We start from the raw sequence: 14,288 nt of genomic DNA on the forward strand, positions 1-14,288 counted from the left end.
TGTTAATAATGATATTGATAATTGGAAAAATGATTAAGATGTACTCACCTCAAACCTTTCATCCTCGCAGCGATGCAGCTGTTCCTCATAAGGAGTCTTCTTGGAGCTGACAAAGGTGGAATCTTCTGACCAGGAGGGGAAAGACACCCAGGTGTCGTTCAACACCTACAAACAAAACAGATGAAGATGGAAATCATCACTGGGGAGACCGTTCTTACAGGAAAACATTTCATATTTACATATTTTAGTTCCACTTCAGTGTATTTTTCACAGGCTACTCAGTGGTCTAGTGGTTCGCACTTTGGCCTTGCAGCAAGAAGATCCCCGGTTCAAATCCCGGCCTGGGATCTTTCTGCATGGAGTTTACATGTTCTCCCTGTGCATGCGTGGGTTTTCTCCGGGTACTCCGGCTTCCTCCCACAGTCCAAAAACATGCTGAGGTTAATTGGTTACTCTAAATTGTCCGTAGGTGTGAATGTGAGTGTGATTGTGTGTCTGTATATGTAGCCTGTGACAGACTGGTGACCTGTCCAGGGTGTCCCCTGCCTTCACCCGAGTCAGCTGGGATAGACTCCAGCACCCCCCATGACCCTAGTGAGGATAAAGTGGTGTATGGATGGATGGATGGATGGATGGATGGATGGATGGATGGATGGATGGATGGATGGATGGATGGATGGATGGATGGATGGATGGATGGATGGATGGATGGATGGATGGATGGATGGATGGATGGATTTTTCACTATTTACTGCTCTACAGGTGGCAGTAATACACCAGAAAAACCCACAATACACCAGCAAAGACCGCAAGAAGAGCAGCATGTTTCATTCTTAATGTTTTATGAGGATGGAAGGAGGCCTGCCACTGCTCACGATTTTTTACTGGCAACTATTTCATCAATTGAACTTTACATTCTTCTTCATTTACATTCATTTTACTGTAACAAACTACATCACCGTATAATGCAGCACAATAGATATCAATATCTGAAAATGTTTTCGGGGTTTGGCTGCATTAAAATCCAGTATATCTGAGCACAGAGAGCAGGAGAGAAGCTAACGGATGTAGAGTGCCTCCTGTGTGTTTCTCTTTAGGTGCTGCTCTGATCTGCCATTCAAACCTTGCAAAGTTTACAAGCCACCTTTTTGTTCTGTGACCATTTGAACAGCTTCCAGTACTTTCAAAGCCTTGGGTCTTTGGAAACGTCTACATTTAACTGAATTAGCCTGCAGCTGACCGATGACTGGAGCCAAAAACGACAAACGGCATGACGCTACAGGAAAACAACACTGAAGAAAATGATGCACTGAAGTTGGAAAAAAAAAAAAAGAGGCATCTTTTAAGAATCGCGATGCCTTTTTAGCGTTGTCAATTATGTCGATTTACTGCAGCAGCTCTAAATTTAAATCCTTTCGGTGCATTTGCTAAACCTCACACACCTTCTTGAACTCTGAATGAAAGCAAACTCTGCCTGCATTACAGCACCACACCTTCACGCATCGCAGCGACCTCTCTGACATGTCTTTGGTGAAATGTACGTGGGCGTACCTCCTTGCACAGGGCGGTGCGTCCGCTGCACTTGGGCTGCTGGTAGGTCTTGGGCAGCGCTCTGTAGCTGGACCCCAGGCGCTTGCAGGAGGCGTAATCCACCTCCCGGCCCCCTCCTCCCTCCATGTAGCGATCCGACAGCCCCGACACAGCATGAGAGAGCTCTTTGTCCCCCAGAAATGACTTGAACTGTGTGTAAAGTTCAGGAAACTTCCTGGAAGGAGATGGGTGAACTCATGAGTGACAGATAAATGAGGAGGAGACCAGCTGACCCGAAGCCAAGTGTTTAAAATAATTGGATGAAAATCTGCTATATCACGCTCCTGTAATGGTTATATCAGCTTCACAAATTCTTAAATGGACCTTAAAGTCTTTTATAATAATCAACATTTCAACACAAGACAGCCGCTTTTACTGGACCAGACGTCGGCTTTCGTCAGGCACCCCCGCAGCAGTGGTAAGCATTAATTTGTTCATCCATTTTTCACATTTTTTCCACCCATTTATCCAGCTCAATTATCTTTCCATCAACTCACCCCAGAAACGGAGTAACCAGCTGCAGCAGCTCGGCTCCAGAAACTACTTCCTGGTTAAACAAGGCGATGCAGCGCAGGAAGTTCTCGTACACCTCCTGGCTTTTAAACAGGCGACGGACCTGAAGGAAATCAGACCAAACACTTTACAAAGCAACGTGAAGACAGCAGCAGAGGAAGTATAGAAAGAGAAAGGAAGCAGTGGCAGTGGGTCAAAAGAACAGAGAGGAAATCCAACATGACTGCCATTAAAAGAGATACCACACCTTATCAAAGAAGGAGAATTCTCTTAAGACTCCATGTTTGCCAACTGAAGCAAAGGACTGATCTTTGGTACAGGAATACTTCATTTTTTTCTAAATAAAAAAAAAGGAAAAAGCACTTAATGGTATTTAAAACCTTTAGCTATCAGACTTATTGTAGTTGGAACATCTGAGTTGCTCTTTTGGGAAGACACAAAAGTGTTGCTGAAACTTGCAGAGATCAAGGACTTGTGTTACATACAGTACATCCAAGCACCGCCCCAGGCACTGACTCTAAATAGAGAATTTACCTTGAGCAGTGGGGACATGTGCGGCAGAAGTATGGGCCTGGGCCTCTTCTTGTTCTGTTTGGTTATCGTGTCCTCTTCGTCCGGCCTTTTCAGCTGCTCTTTCCCTCCCGTCAGCGAACTCCCTGTGAACTACGGGAGACAAAGTGCACAGCAAAGGCAGGAGAAGGTGAGTTACGCTTATCTGAACTTCAGCAAACACAAACAATTTAGCAGTAGAGAGTCTCAATGAAGTGACTGTTCAGGGAAAAGCAAAAAAAACATGGTTATATTCAGCTGTTCAAAAGCAAAAAAAAAAAAAAAAAGATTTATTGACACTTTTGCTTGAAAAAAGTCAAATGATTTATCGCTATCAGACAGCTGCCAATCAAGGATCAATTAACCCTCGTGTCGTCCTGAGGGTCAAAATAGTAGGACTGGCCCGAATAGTGGTTTCTGGGCTCCGAATATTCGGGCCCTATTAAAGACGAATATCCGAATATTCGTTATGTACGTAACGTCCGACGGGGAGGGGGGGGCGTCTTGTGGTGGACACGGCCTGAATATTCGGATCCGTTCGTCTGGTCTCCCGGGTCCAAATTTTGCCTCGTTTTGTCTTCAGTTAAACTGAAGAATTCCCAAACAGTGGAGGTCTTCAGCATCTTGTCTTGTGTTTATGCAACAAAGTGAAGCGTGATGTGGGCGAATATTCGGATACCAAAATTAATATCTGGATACCGCCGTAGCGAACGGATATTCGGGTCCAGCCCTACAAAACTGACCCGTTTTATAGTTTGAAAATGTGGAGAAAAAAATATATATTTTCACGGTGAAACTTCTCATGTCCACATTTTCAACATTTTCGGGAAATCTTTGAACATTTTTGGTGGAAATAAAGAAATGTTTCTTCAGAACATTCACAAAAAAAAAAAATCAACCAAAAGTCAGCTGGATTTTGGTTAAAAAAAAAAAAGGAAAATATCAAGTTTTACTGATATGCGATTACTTTTTTAGATATTTTTACTCATTTTTCAGAAAACATTTACTTATTTTTTACAAGAATTTTCTTGCCAATTTTGAGGGATTTTTTAAAAATAAAACTTTTAAGGAATTATTAGAATTTTCTTCCTGAAGGTCTGACAAATTTTCAGAAATTTGGGAATTTTTTTTGCCGATTTTTTTTGGATTTTTTTCAGACAAGGAAACAATAGTTTTGGTGCCCGTAAATGAGGACAACAGGAGGGTTAATTAATTCAGCTCTTCTAACTGATTATGCTGCACTTTCAACAACAGGAAAATACACTTTTTGTACTGACTATAAAACATAATTATCAGCACAATGTTTATGAGCGCAGAAATATAAAATACTGATGTCTATTCAATTGCGAGCTGCATATAGATAAAAACACTTTAAATAAAAACACGAGCAACGAGGACCAAACTGGTGCCAATAATTGGGTCAATCTGTGTCATTTCAGACAGCAGTGGAGCTCCACCGTCTCAAATTCTGCTTCGAGTTTAACCAAGCTATCAATACATCCATATATACACACCAACAGTAACTTTCTGAGGCCCGGATTTCACCCTTGTTTGAAAATGTGGCACCTTTTTCCATTTTCAAGGGCAAATAATTTCAAAAATTCAATCATTTGTATGAACTGTGACTCTGTCGTCAACACATTTCAGGGACACTGCAGCACAAAATGTAACCAAAGGCTCACATATTAAAACGCAAAACTGTAAAACTGATTAAAACTGAGGCTTATCATTCAAATCCAAAAGAAAACAAATTTCTATTTGAAAAAGTTCATCCTGTATATTAAAGTGCAACAAGGACAGGGTGGATATTTTACAGCACAGAGTATTTGCTCTAACAGTTTTAAATTCTATGAAAACTCACAACACAGCCATCTCTAGCTCACGTGTATGAAGTCTCGTTACAAATTCTGTGCTTTCGCGGTGCAAATACACACCAACAGTAACCTTCCGGGTCCTTACTATCACCCTCGTTTGAAAATTTGACACTTTTTTCCATTTTTAAGGTCCAATATTTAAAAGAAAAACTATCACTGTGAATATTTTGTCTGTATTCACCAAAATTCACGGCTGTGGAAGTTTTATTCCCGGAGAATTTGAACCCTAAAAGATATTTTTTGAGGGTAAAAATACAATTCACGGGTCTGCATGCAAACAAGAACATTTTGAGTCACCAACAATTAAACCTCTGACCAAAACTGGAGACAGTGCAGCAACTTATTTCTTGAATTCTGTCTGATCTGACACAAAATGACCCTTTAAGATCCTTCTCTAAATTTGAAAGTGGAGCATTATCTCTCTTTGTGTGCCGTTTCATCGACTGACCAGAGATCTCTTGGCGTCCGGCAGGAACTGTCCAAACTCAGCCAGCAGGTCTTCTTGTCCCTTGAAGAGACTTGCAACTTTAGAAAACACCTCGTCTTCCGTCATCCCGCTGCTGCCTCGGCTGCCTCGACTCTCCTTCACCTCCAGCTGCTCCTTCTGAAGGTTACAAAGGCGGAAAAACAGCGTTCAGTGTGACGAATCGGAATGGACTAAGAAAAACCGGAGAAAAGTGAAATATTTTTTGCCCCCCCCCCCCCAAAAAAAAAAAAAAAAAAAAAAAGCCTGCAACATTACGCAAGAGTCAGAAATGCTGTCGCTGTCCGGGAAGGAACTGGAAATGTAACACTACAACTTTTATTTTGCCGTTTGGTTTCTATTTAAAAGCAGAAATAGAACTTTGAAAAGACACTGATTCAGTACTGGAACATCAGCGCTGAGAATGTTGGCTTTGCTGAAACCCTACAGTAACAGAAGAACTACCCCTCTACAGCGCTGCCTCTTCTACATTATAAACTGCAAATAATATACAAATTAAATGATCGCTTTGTGTTCCTACAGTACCTGATATGTGTGCAGAATTTCTAGGAAGGCTCTGTAGATCTCTGGGTGGTCCAGGAAGCGGTTTTTAATCTTGTTCACGTAGCTGATGGCACTGTCGAATTCTACGGGGCTCGTCTCGGAGGCCGGCGGGGACACAGACGAGGTGGTCGCCTGATTCTGGCCCTCTCTGCTGGTCAGGGGAAGAGAGAGTCTGGGAGGCTCCAGAGGTCCGGCTGAGGTCGAGGAAGCGAGGGACTCCGACGAGGCCGGCTTGGCTTCGCTGGTCTGGGCGGGTCCAGCTTCAGTGTGGGCGGCGGAGGCACTACCTGAGGGGGCAGCCGCTGCAGGGGTGCTCAGACTCTTCCCCTGCTGGCCTGGGGATACCTGCACAGACGAACAATGGTACAAAGAAACCCACATGAAGGTGCATTCAGTTAAATATCATTTACTTCCCTTCAGATCTGAGCAGGAAGATTTGTCGGTGCACGTGGTAAATTTAGTGGGAAGCAACTTCAATGTATCGTACTTTATGGACTATAAGCCGCTACATTTTTCTCACGCTTTGAACCCTGTGGCTTACACAAAGATGCGGCTGATGTGTAGATTTTTAACGGGCGAACGAGCTTCATGCCGCCAATACGTTTAGCCTCGTCACATCAGAATGAAATCACCGAACAGGTCACAGTGGACCTTTAAAACTGTTTGAATTAAATCAAACGCACTCGCACTACATTTTGCATTTTCATGCACACACCATCATGGAAGAAATGCATATGATGCAGTCTTTAAGTTAAAGGTGATCAATCTTCCCGTTGAAGAAGGAAATACAGCTGCTGCACGTACGCTTGGCATCAGTGAATTGATGGTGAGACGTTGGAGTCAATAGCATGAAGAACTGACTCAGTGCATGTTACTGTTCGGAAAAAAGCATTTACCTTGCAATAGGGCTGGGCGATAAATCGCATTAATTCGATTAATTCGCGTTTTTAAAACCTGACGATTTGAAAATTTGCCACATCGTAAAATCGAGGCGAGCTTAAATATATAACAGTACAGATTCTTCTTCTGCTTTTCACGACTTGTGCACTGGCGTTTGCTTCCGCCTCTCATCTCCTTCCGCCAAAACACTCACACCCCCGTCACGGCGGACAGAACAGCAGACGAAGAGTTGGTCGCCAGAAAAGGGCCTCATGTTACATCGATTATATGGAAGTGGTTCGGCTTTGACCAGACTGACACAGAGCAAACTACAGTCATGTGCAAGGTTTGCAAAAGTACTGTGAAAACGAAGAGTAGCAGCACAACTAACCTCTTTCAGCACCTCCAGCAGAGGCATCCTAAAGAATGGGAAGAGTGCTGCAGCTACGGGAGTGCAGCATGGCTAGCACTAGCCATAGCTAACAGACCGCAAAGAAACAACAAAAATCGATTTAAATCGTAATCGTCCAAGATGACTAAAAAAATAAAATAAATTAAAAAATGGAGATTTTATTTTTTGGCCATATCGCCCAGCCCTACCTTGCAATGAGCATCCCCTGGTCATACTCACAATGTGGATGTTTTTTTAAAGCAGCCTTTTATTTTGGAGTTCTTACATCAAAATAAAACGGTGGACAATTAAAAAAAAAAAGTGTACTTTCATATTAAATAATCAGTGATTTGCAACACTGCAAAAGTTTGCCTTCAAACTCACATGAAGAAGCTTCAAGTTACAGAAAACTCACTGAATATCGCACCTACACAGTGAATTAACACGTCGTTTATGTCCGATGGCCAACAAATGCAAGAATGAGACGTGTTGCTGTTTCTGTACAAACACACACATTCAAAGCAAACTCAGTGAAAAGTTCCAACATTGGAAAGTGGATGCAAAATTTAAGCAACACTCTCCATGTTCTCCTCTCCTGCTGCTCACGCTTCCAAAACTCCTTTATCAAGCTATCCGCTTCCCAAAGAAGAACATCTCTAACAAAAGAAAACATCTTTGGCATTTATTGCTTGGCTATTGCTTGAAATATAAAAAGAAGCACAGAGCTAGAAACTGGGAGGACTGAAAGTGGGCTGCATTCATTCTCAGAGCGTCACACAAAACTCAAAACACTTATTAAATCACACCGAAGGTAAACTGAATAAAAACGAATCTGCGACAAACTGCGTAGAATCAACATAAAATCATTACAATTTTTTTTTTTGCTGCAGCCCCTATTGTGTCGGAGTCTAGACTGTGTACGTAAAGTAAGAGACGGCCGCCCATTGGACTGCATTTTACATCTCTGCATGACATATTTTGCATTTTGTGACGAGATCGTAAGAGTTTCTGCAAAACAAATACAGGAAAAGGCAGCACTGCAGTGGTGAGCCTTATTTAACTACCAGACAGACAGTTTTTCTGCCACATCTCATTGTGAAACTTTCTACAGAGCCTTTCTGAGACACAGCAGCCCACTGAAGTTCAGCACAGGAGAAGCACACCTGTTTCTCCTTAAGACTTTACACGATCTGTGGTCTTCAACCTTTGGAGCCTTGCAGCATGTCACGGGTTTGTAATGAGTGAGCTGCTGCAAGTTTCACAGACGTAAAGTTGAATAAAGCGCTAGTTTTTGTGCGTTGACTTCAGCTGTGAGAAGGGGGTCTTACCTGTGTGGAGAACGGAGACTGGAGGAAAGCCATGCCATTCTTGGGGACCTCTATCCGGTACCCCGGTGGCAGGAAGGCATTGAAGCCCAAGACTAGGTCTGGGTGTCCATGGAACAGCTGTGAGACACGATTTATCACCCCCGGTGTATCGATGCTATTCAGCAGGGCAGACAAAAACATTTTAGTGGTGTAGCTGGCAGAGGCAACGGTAGATTAGCTCTTCTCTCTCATACACTGCAGAAAACACTTAATCAGAAACACACATTTTAGTTTAAAAGGAGCACACTGAATCTTTTAATTATAAATCCTGTCATCCCACATTTAAATACTAAGAAATTATATCTGCTCCATAATTAAAGTAGCTATCTGCTCATTCATTGATAAGTCCTAAAATGTGTAGTTTATCCTTTGGTTAGTGAAAAGCTCTACCATCACCATCATACGAGCTAATGTCAATCCAAATGTCTGACTACAACTCTACGACTTCCGTTTTTACCTCTGTGACTTAAACTCTTTCATGATGTCGAGAAACTTGTTGTATATGCCGGGGTCGTTGGCAAAACGAATCTTGACTTGGTCCAGATATGACAAGGCATCTTCAACCTAAACACAGAAGGAAAAAAAAGGTACAAACACAAAATAATCAGTTCAACCACACAAAGCACAACCATTCCGCTTTTTCTACATCCTGCTGTGCTGTCGATGAAGTCGGATGGTAGGGAGATGGAGACTGTCAGTCATTAAAGTCTGGCAATGATGAGAGCTTCGGTAAAAAGAAAATGGACTTCTGCTTTTATGTTCTTGATGATGTTTGAACTTGAAATGAAGAAACATCTTCCAAGAACCTAAAAAAGGAGCCCAGTCACCCAAGTCTGGTAGTTCTAAGAGCTTCAGTAAAAACAACTAGGCTTCTGTTCTCAAGTTCTTGAAGATGTTTCTGCCTGAAATGAAGAAACTTCTTGGCAAAAATAAGTTCAAGAACTCAAAAGAGGAGCCTGGTTCCTTTATACTGCAGCTCTGAGGTTGTTGCAGAGATGTAGATTCTCAGACATCCAGGTTTTGGTAATCACAAAAGCTTCAGTAAAAAGCAATTGAACTTCTGTTTGTAGGTTCCTGAAGACGTTTCAGGGTGAACTGAAGATTCTTCTTGCATGAATCACCTTCCAAGAACCAAAAAAAAGGACTCTTAATTCTCTGTATTAAAGCTCTGGGGATGTTACAGAGATGCAGATCTTCATAACAGTTTTGGTAAATAGCAAATGGGACGTCTGTTTTTAGGTTCTTGAAGACGTCATTGATTGAACTGAAGAAGCTTCTTGGATCAAACATCTTCAAGAACCGAAAAGAGGAGCCCTGTTCCTTTTTTACTAAAGCCCTAGGGATGATAAAGACATATACATACTCAGTCATCCAGGTAATCATTAGAGCTTGAGTTTAAAGCTTCTGATTTTAAGTTCCTGAAGATGTTAAAGAGTGAACTGAAGAAGCTTCTTGGACAAATAAAAAGGAGTCTGGTTCTCTTTTACTGAAGCTCTGAGGATGATACAGAGATGTGGATACTCCGTCATCCAGGTCAAGGTAGTCATAAGAGCTTCAGTAAAAAGCTTGCTTTTAGATTCTTGAAGACATTACAGATTGAACTAAAGAGGTTTGTTTTACGAAACAGAAAGTGGAGTCTGGTTTCTTTCTACTGAAGCTCTGGGGATGTTACAGAGATGTAGATAGTCATCTGGGTCAAGGTAGTCAGGAAAGTTTCAGTAAAAAGCTTGTTTTTGGATTCATGAAGATGTTACAGATTGAACTGAAGACGTCTTCAAGAAACAAAAACAGGAGTCTGTTCCCTTTTACCGAAGCTCTGGAGATGACACAGATGTAAATACTCGGTCATCCAGGTCAAGGTAATCATAAAAGCTTGAGGTTAAAGCTTCCGTTTTTAGGTTCTTGAAGACGTTACAGACTGAACTGAAGAAGTTTCTTGGACAAAACAAGAGGAGTCTCATTCCTTTTTACTGAAGCTCTGAGGATGTAACAGAGATGTAGACACTCGGTCATCCAGGTCAAGGTAGTCATAAAAGCTTGAGTTTAAAGCTTTTGCTTTTGGGTTTTTGAAGACGTTACAGATTGAACTGAAGAAGCTTCTTGGATGGAACATCTTCAAGAAACAGAAACAGAAGTCTGGTTCCCTTTTACTGAAGCTCTGGAGATGACACAGAGATGTAAATACTCCGTCATCCAGGTCAAGGTAATCACAAGAGCTTGAGTAAAAAGCTTCTGTTTTTAGGCTCTTGGAGACGTTTCAGAACCTAAAACATCTTGAAGAACCAAACGGGGGAGTCCAGTTCCCTTTTCCAAAGCTCTGGGGACGACACAGAGATGTTAAACATGTTTACCAGGACAATAGCTCGTCTCCACATCAATGCTACACGGTCTTATTATGAACTGGCAGTCACCACAAGCGGAATATTAGCATTTCCTCCGGTGCTATGTGTAATTTTTTCATAGGTGGTTTCACGTCATTGTCAGCTAAAGTGCTAAATCAACAAACCCACTAGTTAGCAGTACAAGCGACCAAGCGCTTTAATAAATAAATAAGTGGTCCAGATAAACCGTGAAAACAGCGGGCAGCTTTTTTCATCGGTGCACAGCTTCCTCTTCTTCGACTAAAAAAGCCCAAGCTGGTTTTGAAGGGTTTGTTGTTTGTTTTTCGTTGTTTTCTTGCGATGAGACCAACACAAAGCATTGTGACAAATATGAAGAGGGTTGTTGTAGCTAACGTTAGCCAGGAGCCAGTCAACTGACGATAATAACTCCACCAACACTTCCAACACCTACCCGCATACAAATTCATACAATAGTCACAGCTGGTGCCCGGCCAACTGTGTCGTGTTGGCACATTTACATTTACAGAAAAAATACGAAGCGAAACAGCACGGAAACGTACTAAAAGCACAACAAAGAAACGTGTAATGAAGCTGCTAATCAAGTGAAATAGCCGTTCTTGGCTAGCCTGGCTGACGTCCTCCACTTTGTTCAGGGTGGCTGAAAAAAACGAACAAGGAGGAACTTCCCACAACCGAGTTAACGTTTGCTGCTCACACGGGCTCTTATTGATAAAATAGGTAAAGTATGGCCAACTGTGTCACCACAACGTCTCACACACACCGAACACGGCTCCCACATCTAACCTTAAATGTCAACGTTGGGCTGTTTGGCGATGAATTACTTTTAATAGGCCAGCGAGCTAACTACAGCTAGCCGAAGCAGCCGTTCCTTTCACTACTCTCGACGAGAGAAAAGCCTCACAAATCCGACATGGAACAAAATGGTTGTGACTCTGAGGGGACTTTCTTTTTTTCCGCCTCTTGTCGTGTCTTCTTACCTTCAGCTTCTGGAAGTGCTGCTGCTGCACTTGCTTTTGTGTTATAACGTAAGGCTTGTCTTGGATTTGGTTTATTTGCTTCGCGGTGCTGTGCGCCTGAATCTTCGCCATTATCCCCGGCGACGGGAGGCTGGAGGAAGCCGCTGGCTGCCGCAACTTGAGAGGGAAGCCTCGGTTTGTTACCTCCAGTTGTTGGCTAGCCGACAAACCTTGCTCTCGGTCGGGAAGCCAGCCTGCCTGCCTGCCAGCAAGCGAGCGACCCTACTTCGGCTGGCTGGACAGTGTCGGCGGTGGACGGGGAGCCCCGGCGGAGCGGAGCGGAGGGTCGCGGACAGACGAGCCGCTACTCGCTGCGACTTTGATTAAACATCGCGATGGAAATGAAGAAGCCAATAAAAAAAGAACAGCTCAGGAACAATGGTCGCCGTTTATTTAAAATAACTATCGCCTGTCTCTTTAAATTCGGCGGCAGCGGTCTGTCTTGGCGTCCGGAAGCCAGAGTAGGAGTGAAAAAAAATTGAAAAAAAAGAAGAGTGAAAAATTGAAGTGCGCAGCCGCAGAGATGGGAGGAGCTGAGTTCACAAGAATCAGATTCACTCCACTCCCCCTCCACTGCTACAAAGAACAATGTAGTCCATGCAAAGAGGCAGCCACATACTCCACTGTGGGACCATGAGATCCCGTTCAATGCAACTGGACTTTAGATTCATGGAGTTAAAACAGAAAATAGAACAACTGGAGGTTTCTTAAGGTGCTTTTTCAGTAAACCCCTGCAACTGCTATGACCTGTACGACTGTCAACCTACACAGACATTTTCACAACTACAAGACTAGTATCACCAGGAGCAATAATGAGAATAAAAAACACTGGAACAATGTGAATCCATGCAAAGTGACAGCTATGTATGTCACTGTGGGACCAGAAGATCCTGTTTTAAATGCAACTGAACTTTAGATTCATGAACCTAAAACAGAAAATGAAACAAGTAGACTTTTCTACTCGGTGATTTCCACTATAAATTCCAGTATTATCATTACTTGGATGACTGACAATCTAAAGACATATTAAGACTGATACATGGATCCTGAATATTTACATTTAAAATGATTTATTCATGACTTTCACATGAGGAGCAATGATAAGATTTTTTTTTAAAACTCTAGAATAATGTTAGTCCATGCAAAACAACAGCTACAAATTTCACTACGAACTCAGGAACTTCAGTGAAGTGCTGCTGGACTTTAGGTTCAAGAACATAAAACAACTGGACTTCTCTTTTAGGTGCTTTTTAAGGAAACTCCTACAATTTCTATGACCTGGATGACTGAGAATCTACAGACATTCGTTCTGTACCTAAAACTGCAGGACCAGCAGCATGAGTAGCAATGGTGAGAATAAAAAACACTGGAATATTGTTAGTTTATGCAAATAGACGACCAAAAACTTCACTGTTTAACCAGGAGCTTCAGTTAAATGCAACTGAACTTTAGATTCATGGGCATAAAACAGAAAATAAAACAAGTGGACTTTTCTTTCAGGTGCTTTTACAGTAAACTCCTACAGTTACCATGACCTGGATGACTGGACAACACTAGAACAATGTTAGTTCATGCAAAACATCAGCTACATACTTCACTGTGTGACCAGGAAATCCTCTAAAATGCAGCTGGACTTTAGGTTCAAGAACCTAAAACAGAAAATAAAACAACTGGACTTTTCTTCTAGGTGATTTCCACTGTGACTCCCATTCTTACGACCTGGATGACTGCCAATCTACAGACAGATTCACTCTGTACCTATGATAGAAGAAAGGCTGAATATTTGCATTTAAAATCATTTGCTCGTGACTTTCACATGAGGAGCAATGATGAGAACGTCACAGTCAGCCTTTAGTCCAACACCGGTCTTTTAATCATAAGTAGAGTGAATATATGTGTGTAGTAATGTTGATCTTTGGAACTTCAGAAAAACCCAACTGGACGTCTCTTTCAGTTTCTCCTAAAAGCAGGAGGTTTAGTTCTTTTTCCTGTTTTAGGTTCTCGAACTTCCTGGATAAGACTAGTTGTTTTTCACTGAAGGTCCTGGGTACATAATGAAGTTGGTAGCTGTGTCTTTGCATGGACTAACATCGTTCTAGTGTTTTTATTCTCGTCATTGCTCCTCATGTTGCTCGTCTTGTTGTTGTAGGTGTAGTCATCCAGGTCATAATGATCCTGGGAACTTTGAGAACTTTGGAACTTTTTGGGAAAGCACCTAGAAGAAAAGTCACGTTGTTTTACTTTCTGTTTGAGGTTCTTGAATCTGAAGTCCAGTTGTATTTAACTGGAGCTCCTGGTTACACACAGTGCCATATGTAACTGTCTCTTTGCATGAACTATGACCTGGATGACTGACAATCTACAGATATCCACTCTGTACCTACGACTACAAGACCAGTGATAGAGGGAAGGCTGAATGTTTCCCTTTAAAATGATTTCATGGTGACTTTCACATGATGGCCAGTGATGTAAAACACTGGAGCAATCTTAGTCCATGCAAAACATGAAGTACACGCTTCACTGTGAACTCGGGAACTTTAACGAAATGCATCTGGACTTTAGGTTCAAAGACCTAAAGCGAAAACTTAAACAACTGGACTTTTCTTTTCTTCTGTTATTCCCAGCATTAATATGACCTGGATGACTGAGAATCAACATATATTCTCTCTGTGCCCACAACTACAAGACCAGTGAGGGAGGGAAGAATGAACATTTGCAT

At 42.1% G+C, this 14,288-nt stretch overlaps 1 protein-coding gene across 1 annotated transcript in view; it reads right to left on the minus strand.

Annotated features, from left to right (window-relative positions):
* sin3b (SIN3 transcription regulator family member B) overlaps positions 1–12,046 on the minus strand; it is a 31,597-nt gene extending 19,551 nt beyond the window's left edge. The window contains exons 1-10 of the mRNA XM_022208977.2: positions 11,531–12,046; positions 8,648–8,754; positions 8,152–8,305; positions 5,536–5,898; positions 4,975–5,130; positions 2,638–2,766; positions 2,351–2,440; positions 2,088–2,206; positions 1,552–1,765; positions 49–165 (exon numbers count right to left, since the gene is read on the minus strand). Of these exons, the coding sequence (XP_022064669.2) occupies positions 49–165; positions 1,552–1,765; positions 2,088–2,206; positions 2,351–2,440; positions 2,638–2,766; positions 4,975–5,130; positions 5,536–5,898; positions 8,152–8,305; positions 8,648–8,754; positions 11,531–11,641 (1,560 nt within the window). The 5' untranslated portion in view covers positions 11,642–12,046. The remainder of the gene's footprint in view (positions 1–48; positions 166–1,551; positions 1,766–2,087; positions 2,207–2,350; positions 2,441–2,637; positions 2,767–4,974; positions 5,131–5,535; positions 5,899–8,151; positions 8,306–8,647; positions 8,755–11,530) is intronic.
* Positions 12,047–14,288: the final 2,242 nt, after the last annotated feature.

The sequence above is a fragment of the Acanthochromis polyacanthus genome, chromosome 4 (genome assembly GCF_021347895.1).
Source record: "Acanthochromis polyacanthus isolate Apoly-LR-REF ecotype Palm Island chromosome 4, KAUST_Apoly_ChrSc, whole genome shotgun sequence".
NCBI lineage: Eukaryota > Metazoa > Chordata > Actinopteri > Pomacentridae > Acanthochromis > Acanthochromis polyacanthus.